Source organism: Armigeres subalbatus, chromosome 3 (genome assembly GCF_024139115.2).
Source record: "Armigeres subalbatus isolate Guangzhou_Male chromosome 3, GZ_Asu_2, whole genome shotgun sequence".
Taxonomy (NCBI): Eukaryota; Metazoa; Arthropoda; class Insecta; order Diptera; family Culicidae; genus Armigeres; species Armigeres subalbatus.
In genome coordinates this window covers 15,583,802-15,595,302 of record NC_085141.1, presented here as the reverse complement: position 1 = coordinate 15,595,302, position 11,501 = coordinate 15,583,802, and the positions used below count along the sequence as shown (strand labels likewise).

Genomic DNA, 11,501 nt, shown 5'->3' with positions numbered 1-11,501 from the left:
CGATTCGATGCCAACGCCCTCCGTGGAGCAAGCGCAAGTAAATTGTAATGATGACTTATGACACTTCTTTCATGGCTCATTTTCTCCCGCGCTCTGCACTAAACCACGAACAGAGACATGATCGGATCGCATTTCGATCGGATCGAATCGAATGTTTGGATTTTTTGTTATTTGCTGTGTGGCCTTCGACTGCCACAAGGAGAGTGGAATGTTTGCGAATCGAATCGATGAGTTCGTCCAGGACACAAAGCAACCGACACTCGCACAGTAAGCCACTGCACAATGGGGAAATCCGATTTCAAAGGTGGAAAAAATTGATAACTTTTTTCACGATCAACTTACAGAAGAGATCAAGAGCTTATTCGAAAGGGAATTTTGCAAAGAATTCAGTGAGTGCTGTTTCATGGACGTGGAACGCTTCTGTATGTAGTTATTGAGCTCGTTTTGCCCTGATGCCCCATATATCGCGAGTTTCCAAACTATTTGTCATTTTATCTTTAAGACATTGTTCAAAAATTGTGTTTATCTTTTCACTGTGGATCCACAGAAGGGAATTGAATATATTTTGTTGGTAAAAGTTGGAAATTTATGGGATTTTGGGGTCAAATAAGCATCGAAGTGCATTTTATGTGCAATTTTAATGTATTCTGTAAAAAATAGTAATATTTACAGATAAGTGTTGCTATTATTGTCTCAAAGTGTTGAACAGATGTTGACAAATATTTGCCGAACAAAAATCAATGAAATAAATCGTTTCACAAATGTTTTATTTGGTTATTTATTGAGTAAAAAACGATTTTTAAAAACTTTTGAATAGCACCGATGCCAAACATTTCCAAACCATACCAGATAGCACAACTAGACAAGAATAGTCATATGTTATGAGTCTTGATGTGATCATAGATAGGAGGTGATGGGAGATACTCTTTTTTCTTACCTTTTTGCCCAAATTCCCCTATGAAATAATATAGCTCAATGATTCTGAGCAAGAAAATGATGTAATAATATTAATTTAATTGATATTTTCCAATGATATAATGAAAATAACAAATAATCATATAATTCATTAAAAATATTGAATTATAGGGGATTTAGGGGTCATACAGCTCATTTAATGTAACTTTTTATTCAAAATAGGATAACTTCTTTCACGAGCGGCTCACAGATAAGGTTAAGGGCTTATTCGAAAGCAAATTTTCCAAGAAATTCAGTGAGTGATGTTTTATAGACATGAGACACTTGTGTATGTAGTTATTGAGCTGGTTTTGCCCCAATCAATCAATTTTTACATCAATTTTTTCATATTTTGGTACTTTTATCTTTTAAAAATTACACTGAAATTCTGTTTTTCTCTTCATTGTAGATCCATACATATCACTATACATATTTTGTTGGAAAAAGTTGGAAATTTAAGGGATTTTGGGGTCAAATAATCATCAAACTGCATCTATGTGAATTTTTCATGTACTCTGTAAATAATAATAATAATAACCAAGAAATCATTTGCACTATATTACGTCGAATGATCATTTAGGGTTAATATACGGTGATTTAAAAATTTGTAAACATTGATGTAGCTCTACATATGGTCAATTTTGGCGAAATCTACAGCCTATTGATTATTCAGATATTTATAGATAATAGTTGATATTATTGTCATAATTTTTTCAACAGAAATTGATACCATAAAAATACAAATATCTATATATTACATTAAAATGGATTTTTAAGGCATTTTGGGTCAAATAAGTGAAAAAATTCATTAATTATGTATTAAAAATGGTTCTGAGCAGTCTACGAATATTTGTTATTTTTATAGTATCATTGACAAATTATAATTGAATCAATGTTACTCCATCATTTCTTAACCCAGAATCATTGAGCTATATTATTTCATAAGGGGAATTTGGGTAAAACGTCATGAGAAAAAAAATATTTCCTATCTATTCCTATCTATTATCACATCGACTAATATATTTACTCTTATCTAGTTGTGCAAACGGGTATGGTATGGGAATGATTGCCATCGGCACTTTTCAGAAGCATTTAAAAACTCGGGTTTTACCCAATAAATCACAAAACATTTGCGAAATGATTTACTTCATTAGTAATTGTTTTGCAAACATTCAAACATCGATGTCTGTAGAACATTTTGGGAGAATAATAATATTTTTATTAATTTTTACAGAATGCATGAAAAATTCACATAAAGTGCAATCCCTTAAATTTCCAAAATCCCTTAAGTTTCCAACTTTTACCAACAAAGCATGTATAATGCTTTTCTATGAATCTATAATGAAGAGGAGAACACATCTTTAGTACAATACTTGGAAGATAAAAGCACGAAAAATAATAAACTGTGATGTATGGGACATTGGGGCAAAACCAGCTCAATAACTACATACAGAAGTGCCTCATGTCTATAAAACATCCCTCACTGAATTTCTTGGAAAATTTGCTTTCGAATAAGCCCTTAACCTTATCTGTGAGTCGCTCGTGAAAGAAGTTATCCTATTTTGAATAAAAAGTTACATTAAATGAGCTGTATGACCCCTAAATCCCCTATAATTCAATTTTTTTAATGAATTAAATGATTATTTGTTATTTTCATTATATTATTGGAAAATATCAATTAAATTAATATTATTACATCATTTTCTTGCTCAGAATCATTGAGCTATATTATTTCATAGGGGAATTTGGGCAAAAAGGTAAGAAAAAAGAGTATCTCCCATCACCTCCTATCTATGATCACATCAAGACTCATAACATATGACTATTCTTGTCTAGTTGTGCTATCGGGTATGGTTTGGAAATGTTTGGCATCGGTGCTATTCAAAAGTTTTTAAAAATCGTTTTTTACTCAATAAATAACCAAATAAAACATTTGTGAAACGATTTACTTCATTGATTTTTGTTCGGCAAACATTTGTCAACATCTGTTCAACACTTTGAGACAATAATAGCAACACTTATCTGTAAATATTACTATTTTTTACAGAATACATTAAAATTGCACATAAAATGCACTTTGATGCTTATTTGACCCCAAAATCCCATAAATTTTCAACTTTTACCAACAAAATATATTTAATTCCCTTCTGTGGATCCACAGTGAAGAGATAAACACAATTTTTGAACAATGTCTTAAAGATAAAATGACAAATAGTTTGGAAACTCGCGATATATGGGGCATCAGGGCAAAACGAGCTCAATAACTACATACAGAAGCGTTCCACGTCCATGAAACAGCACTCACTGAATTCTTTGCAAAATTCCCTTTCGAATAAGCTCTTGATCTCTTCTGTAAGTTGTTCGTGAAAAAAGTTATCAATTTTTTCCACCTTTGAAATCGGATTTCCCCATTGTGCACTGGTAGGTGTCGTACGTAGCGAGATGAATGCCGTTGCATGTCGATGACGGCGTGGTCTTATTGATCCGATTAGGGATGGTTGGTCGGTGAGTTGGTTTGATTACAGATGACAACAGATGAAGCTTCATGGTTGCGAACCTAGCTGGCTCTTTCAAATGGGATCATGGAAATGCTTCACAACGAACGGTAACTTTCTTCCTGGCATCGTATTATTCAAACAGAAAATAACTAAGTAAATTTGATTTTGCTAATGAATCGCCTGCTTTGAGCGTGCTTACAGCGGTACACTAGGAGTTAACTTTCTGAAATCAGTATGGCGAAAGGCATCTAAGGTTCGATTTCTTAAAGTTAAGCACCGTCATCGAAAAAATATTTGGTAGGTGTAGTAGCGGACACCTCCTGCATAACCGGTACCAAATATTTTTTCATGAAAAGTTCCTAATTTTAAGAAAACCCGCATTAGATGTCTTTCACCTTTCAAATTTCTGACGGTTAACTCATGCTGGCTATTTTGCGCATATACCATAGCGCCAGGATGTGGCAGCGATGGGTAGAAAATCAGCAACTGCCAATAGTTCATTATCTCTTGAAGTTATAATTTTTCCACTGACTGTATTGAATCATGCAGATTTTTTTCAAACTTTAATTAAATCAAACCTCCCAGCCAACAGCTTTTTGTTTGAAAGTATTGGTATCCCAAATAAAATACTCCGCATGATTTTTGTTTTACGAAGACTTTTCCACTTTTTGATCGTAGTAAGCCGCGCGCGAGGACGGGTTTCAAAATTTGAACAACACCTTTTATTCGTTTCGGTCGTTTAGAATAATAGTTTTCGAAAATTTATTCGAGAAATCTTGCGGAAATTCTACCATGTTAATTATTACTGTTTCGTGGCAGCCGGATAGTGATAGATGGAGACTGCGAGTAGCGTAGAAGCTGCAATGGAGAGGCGTGCAGGATAGAGCTTTACTGCAAATGAAAGGTGGGTCTTTGGAAGAACAGTGACGAAGAATGACGAGACATTCAGAAACAAGCTTTGCAACGGACTAGAGCCGGTTTGAGTAGGCTGCCCACATGATATCCTAAGAGAGGACATGTCCTCCCTCCTTTTCAACAAAAATCGCATGTCCTCCTTTTCCCCTAAAATGTCCTTCTGTTTCTATATTTTAGAAACAGTTTAGAAACAGTTACTTTAGAAACTTTATCCATTATCTTAAAAAAAAAAGGACAGTACTCCTATCTCTATATTACGCTTCCATATCTATTAAGCAAAAGACAGAAATACAAGCAGTGTAAGCAGTAAGCAGCAATAAGAATAGTAAAATTAAACTTTATTGCGGATGATGTCATGCTCCCATTATGTGCATTAAATTTGACAGTCACTGTGTTGGACAAATTGGAAATCGATTTACGGCATTTGAATGTTACATGATTTGCCTATTAACATGGTCATGTTAATTTCAAATATTTTGCTGTGTAAGTTTGGTGCAGTGCAGTGGTGGTGCAGCGTGTAGTAGATTTAGATAAGTAGATAACAAATCTTCCTAGGCTGCTCAAGGGCTACGACAGAGAGATGGCGCTGATAAATGGATATCGATGGTCACTAACGGAAAATCATTGCATGCGGGAGTCAAGCCTACGTTGCTGGATCGCGCAACAGGTATGTACTTTCTGGTAACATGCATTATCATCCTCCCTCGAGAAGCATTCCTCCAACAGCTTTCAACAACAGTAGATTTTTTTGCTCAACACCCCAGTTCTGACACTCGATGTAATTAAATTTCAATTTAATCGTTGATTGTTCGATTCTCTAACATTGAACTGTAAAATCATACATTACTAGTCGACCCGGCAGACGTTGTCCTGCATAGTAGGCGAAAATGCGCGTTGTTAACTGCCCATACGAAATTCTCATACAAATTTTTATTTTAGTTTTTCACGATTTACTCAACTTAACTAATAATTTTCGCATGAGGAAATATCATATAAACCCGTCGGAAACTATAACAAAAGTAACTGCTGAAGGAATGAATGTAATCCATCCAGCCGTTTTCGAGTTATGCGGATACGAACACAGACCATTTCATTTTTATATATAAGATTTGATAAACAAGTTAGAGCGATTCCACGAACAAGTGGAAAATTCGTTTTTATTTTTTGTATTTTTTGATTTGCATGAAACCTTGTATACAAGTTTTTGGGGAAAAAAACGCAAGGGATGAATCCGTCTGTCATCTGCGAACAAGTTAGGCCTACCCTGCACGAGTCATGTTTACTATTTAGAACCTGTATTAGGGTGAAATTAAAAATTAGGTTCAAAAATAATACTTTCGGTATTTATGCATTTTTATGCTTAACATTATTGAATTCAATACAAAAAGAAATATTTACTGGCTATGTTTCGAAATTTCGCCAATTATTCATCTTTTCCGTCAAACTTTCAATAACTAAAGAGTTTCACAAATGTGATTTCGCCATTGCGAAAAAATGATACAGACAGTCTTTCTTTGTTTGCTTTTGTTTTCATTTTCATTTGTCATCCATAAAGACAATAACAAAGTGCTTATTAAATCAAATTAAATTAACCAGAAAATATGAAAAATGCGGTGCCTGATTAAGTGGTGCCCAACGGATTTCAACTATAAAGAAGAGTTTCCCGGAATTTCCGCGCACAGGTACTGTAGGTTTTCATATATTTCATTATGGCCCGTGATTGCGTATGACAACCACTTTCACAATCCTGCAGACTTCCGACAAATGTAGCGCAAAACAAACGTTGGATGGATGTTTTATCCGAAGCAATTTCCAACGTTAGCAAAAACTCTAGGATATGCTCGCTTCACTTCAATGACACTGATTTCTATGAGACGAATGGGAAACGAATATTGAGGTACGACGTAGTGCCAAGCATGAATCTGGTGGCAGTAAAGAATAAAATTTCGAAATTGGTGCCTGGTAATAGAATTCCATTCACAAATATGACGAACTCTTCATATGCTCATCAATCGCTACCCGGAACGTCGAAGACTATTGGCAATACGATGACCGCCCCCCGACAACCACACAGTGGCACGGTTATGCTAGCCGACTTGGATCCAAACAAGCAGGTGACTAAACAAAACCGGCCGTACAGCATCGTGCAATCGCTGCACACATCCAAGGCCCATGGGGATACGATGACCATGCCTCGACTTCCATTTAGTAACACGGCTGAATTTGCTAGCTGTCAGCCTAGTAAACTGGAAGAGGCCACCAAAATTCAACCGTACAGCCATGTCTATTGCCAGCCAGCTATTCCACCAGTAATAACGGGAAAACCTCAATCTTTGAAAAGGTTAGTATTAATTTTTTTTATTCTAAACTCATTTTCAATTTATCTTATAATGGATCCGACAGGTTTCAACAAATCCCGCCGTACAGCATCGTGCAATCGCCGCACACATCCAAGGCCCTTGGGAATACGATGACCGTCCCCCGACAACCACACAGTAGCACGGTTATGCAGGCCGACTTGGATCCAAACAAGCAGCTGACTAAACAAAACCGGCCGTACAGCATCGTGCAATCGCTGCACACATCCAAGGCCCATGGGGATACGATGACCATGCCTCGACTTCCATTTAGTAACACGGCTGAATTTGCTAGCTGTCAGCCTAGTAAATTGGAAGAGGTCACCAAAATTCAGCCGTACAGCAATGTCTATTGCCAGCCAGCTATTCCACCTGTAATAACGGGAAAAGCTCAATCCTTGAAAAGGTAGTATTAATTTTTTTTTTCTAAATTCATTTTCAATTTATCTCATAATGTAACTGACAGGTTTCAATTTGATGGAGATGCAAAGGAAAATCTACCGAACCAATGCAAAGAAAAGCAACCGATAACACAAATTACAAATGATGTTCCGATCCTCCCTCACATGCTACCAGGAAGCAATAGCACTACGAAACCATCGTGGTTGCCTGCATCACGCTTGCAGAACCGAACAAAGAGAATACATAATCTAATAAGAAAACGGTTCGTGCTCAAATTATTGAATCGTTATTGAACCAAACAATTTACAGAATTGGCTAGATCCAATGGGATATTTTTCGCGTTTTATAGTGTATTCAGATTATGAGCTACCATGTTATGAAACATCATAAACATTATTTCTAGTGAATATTGGTCTGTAAACTTTTATATCAACATTTATATCAACTTTATATCAATTGAAATTGCTTCAGTTTATGTAGGATATGCAAGTGTAATGAATAATGATCTACCACAAAATACTCCACTGTTTGTACTGAGATAGTTCGATTCCAGTGTGTAAGAGTGTATATCTGTGCGCTTTACAATATATTTTTTTATTATTCTTTATTTACGTGATTTTTTATAACGCTTCACAATATTTAGAGCCAAGTAGAATGGATGCTGTCATTTCTTCTGCAGTGGATTCGTTACTTTTCTGGCTTTGCTACGCTGCACCGTTCTTTGATGTATCGGGCACCAGCCACTAGTATTCAACTTCAGTTGGCGTTGGATAGCTATGCAGTGCCTAAAACGTCCTGCGCTGTTGTAATCACAGCTTCATGGATATTCAACCACAACCCCTTCAACTGCCAAGTGCTTGGAGCGGGAGGAACGGATTTATTTTTTTATTTGTGTTATTATTTATTTTTTTTTATTTCTTTATTAAAGAGGCTTGCAGCCCAAGGCTGGCTCACCTCTAAATTTGTGTTATTTATTGAATTCATGAAGCTAGATAACCGCGCCCAAAGGTTTAGAACTATGTGCAAGGGTGTGTGATCCGAGTCAACAAATTTTGTGATCATTTTCCAAGCCTCTAAGGGACTGTCTATATACCACGTGGACAGGTCTTGGTCAGTTTTAGATACCTTTAGATACCTGATTAATCAACCTAGCGGTGATGGTGCCTTTCTCGTGCATTATAACAAATAGTATTTTGGCCATTACTTTCGAGCCCATAGTCCGATTTGACCAATTTTCAATAGGAAACAATGGTAGAGTATTCTGCAAAGAAATCGGTTGAGAATAAGTGCCCGAAAAATGAGTGACACTTTTGCTACATTTTGGTAAGTGGGTGCGCACAGACACACACACACACACAGATATCACCTCAATTCGTCGAACTGAGTCGATCAGTATATAACACTATGGGTTTGAATAGTTTGTTTTTGGAGCGATCATATAGCCTTTACGTATACGAGAAAGGCAAAAAAGAAATAAACGCGAAAAATACACCATTTTTATTGAACTATTAGAACATAGACATCCTCTAATAAAAAGCCAATCTATTTAATTTTTAGAACTCACTATGGTGATCGTGCTAATGGGGAGTCTTCAGATTCACTGAGGACAAAAGAACAAACAATACTGGAGGTTTCGCAGCAGCCACCGAATCAATCGCAGAATACTTCAAAACAAATGAAACTGTCACCCATCGCCATCGTATCGAAGAAGTCAATTCAAAATGTACATGCATCAGTAAGTGGTTCTCAAGCCTCTATAGTTCCAAATCCAGAACATCAGTTGATGGTCGCAAGTCATCAAGAAAAGAGGTTCGTATTCATAAATTTTCTTGTATGTTCAGAGGATGTTTAAAGCATTTCTAAACATCACAGGATCCGATATGCTGGTGATATAAAGGACTTATCGATCATAACCCCAGATGCTGCTAAGCAAGCGCTTCCGAGGGTCCTACACCAATTGCATGAATCACAAAAACGTGTTAACCGTTTAAAACAGCAGAATATGCGGCTTCGTAGGAATACAAATCGGTTTGCTGAAATCATGGCAGAATTACGAGCAAAACAAATAATTACCGCTGGAGGGGAAGTGATTCTTCAGGTATTAATTATGTTTCCGATTTTTTTATTACATTGTATTAAAATATATGTTTGTACATTACAGAAATTCAGCTCGAACTCTGAACTGCTAGAAGAACTGAATAATATCCGCCGTGGACTGCCATTCAGTGAGGCGGTGCGCTCTTTTGCAACGACGCTTAATTTTTATTCTTCGAAAGCATATCGATTTGTCCGTAAGGCGTTCGACAATACTCTCCCTCATGAAAGAACGGTTGCAAGCTGGTACCGAACGGTAGACGGCGAACCTGGAATAACGGTCGAATCGTTGAACGTTTTGAAGGTAAATCGAAAGAGATGACTTCAGTAGGGCGTCAGTTATTAGTGAGCTTGACAATGGATGAAGTTGCTATTAGGCAACTTGTTGAGTGGAATCCTCACAAGAAGAAGTTTGATGGAGTTGTCGATTACGGTGCTTCGCTGTCGTTTCTAATAGAAGGTGACGACCTGGTCACAGCTAAAGAAGCACTTGTTTTTATGATATCGTCGGTGGAAGACGACTGGAAGATACCTGTTGCGTATTATCTTATAAGCGGACTCAAAACACACGATAAGAAGCAGATTGTAGAAAGCGTATTGATTGCTCTACAAGACGTAGGTGCTAAGGTTGTGGGCTTTACATTCGACGGAACAGCAACAAACATTTCTATGGCAAATGCCTTAGGATGTAACTTGAAGATTGATAAATCCGTACCTCTTGTTACACATTTTCAACATCCTACTGGTGACCATCTGGTATATGTTTTCCTCGATGCGTGTCATATGTTAAAGCTTATTAGAAATGTGTTTTGTTCTCAGTCCGTTATAAGTACCATGAATGGCGAGGCGCGATGGGAGTTTATAAAGAAATTGAATGAATTTCAAAACTTGACTGGCATGAAATTGGCACCTAAATTATCTGATAACCACGTAAATTTTCAAAATCAGAAAATGAAGGTGAAGTTGGCCACGCAAACGCTCAGCAAAAGTGTTGCTGATGCTATAAAAGTATTAGAACGACACGATCCAGCTTTTTCGGAATCGAACGCAACGATTGAACTTGTAAGTTTGATCAACAATATATTCGACGTTTTAAACAGTAAGGATTGTCAGGCCAGCAAATTCAAACAACCATTGTGCAAAGAAAATTTTGAAGAAATAAATGCAAAACATATGCAGAGACATACATTAGGTCACTAAAGCTAATGTCAAATCAACCAATTCTACAGTCTCAATCGAAAACTGGTTTTCTAGGCTTCCTAATAAATATACAAAGTTTTCGAAACATGTTCAAATAACTAGTTGTTGAAAAAGGCATTTTGACTATGATAAGAGCGTATCGCTTCAGTCAGGATCATGTAGAGACGTTTTTTGCAGCTGTCCGTTCAAAAGGTGGGTCTAATAACAACCCTAGTGCCGCCCAATTCAAGGCAGCGTACAAGCGCCTGCTAACTCATCACAATATAACCGCACCTCCCAAAGCAAACTGTACGGAGTTCGGAGATACTACAATGCTATCTGTGCTCATGGGCCCATACCGTCATGAACATAATTCAGGAACCACTGAACCAAACCTTGGACAAAGTTTCGATGGTACAAGCGAGGAGGTACTCATCATGGGCGAAGCTGTTAATCATGACACGACAAACTCGCGACTAACTAGAAGTTTAGAAGACACTAAGCATAACTTAATGAATGATATGCTGGAGGACGATTTTATGGATGAAGACATCAAAGATGCGGCAGAACAGCAAACTATATGATGGATTCGAAAAGAACTTTTGCCATTCTAAGGTGCGAGGATTGTTTGATAATCATCAAATTACAAGATTCGATTGTTTTTGAAAAAGCTTTATGAAGTTGCAAATGTCCAGTTTAGTTTGTTGGTTAAGGAGAAAACTAATTTTAACATTGGTAAACATTATGATCTACTGTTAAATACTGCTTATAACAAAACTTGCACTTGCGTTCGAGGGGTATTTGTTACAGAATCACAAGGGCGAAAATAATAAATCAACTCATTTGCAACATTTTTTGAAAACCTGTGTAGAAATAACCTTAAATATACGAATCAAAAGATACTGTGCTCAAATTAGGCCATTTAAACAATCTACGCGCAGCAAATATACTAAACTCATTTTATTTGAAGGCCACTAACAAGACATGTATTGTAAACTAAGGAAATAAAGTATATGTACTATAGGCTTCAATACCAACCAACTATGAGTTTAAACAATTACATTCAATAACACTACTTATACTTCACCGAAATAGGACTCGA

The 11,501-nt window shown here is 36.6% G+C and overlaps 1 protein-coding gene across 1 annotated transcript; it reads left to right on the top strand.

Annotated features, from left to right (window-relative positions):
* The first annotated feature begins 6,352 nt into the window (after positions 1-6,352).
* On the top strand, positions 6,353-10,983 carry LOC134221494 (uncharacterized). Its single transcript, XM_062700689.1, has 8 exons — positions 6,353-6,708; positions 6,771-7,130; positions 7,191-7,388; positions 8,684-8,935; positions 8,999-9,224; positions 9,288-9,524; positions 10,169-10,282; positions 10,651-10,983. Exons 1-8 carry the CDS (start codon positions 6,353-6,355, stop codon positions 10,981-10,983), a joined length of 2,076 nt encoding a protein of 691 aa, XP_062556673.1.
* Positions 10,984-11,501: the final 518 nt, after the last annotated feature.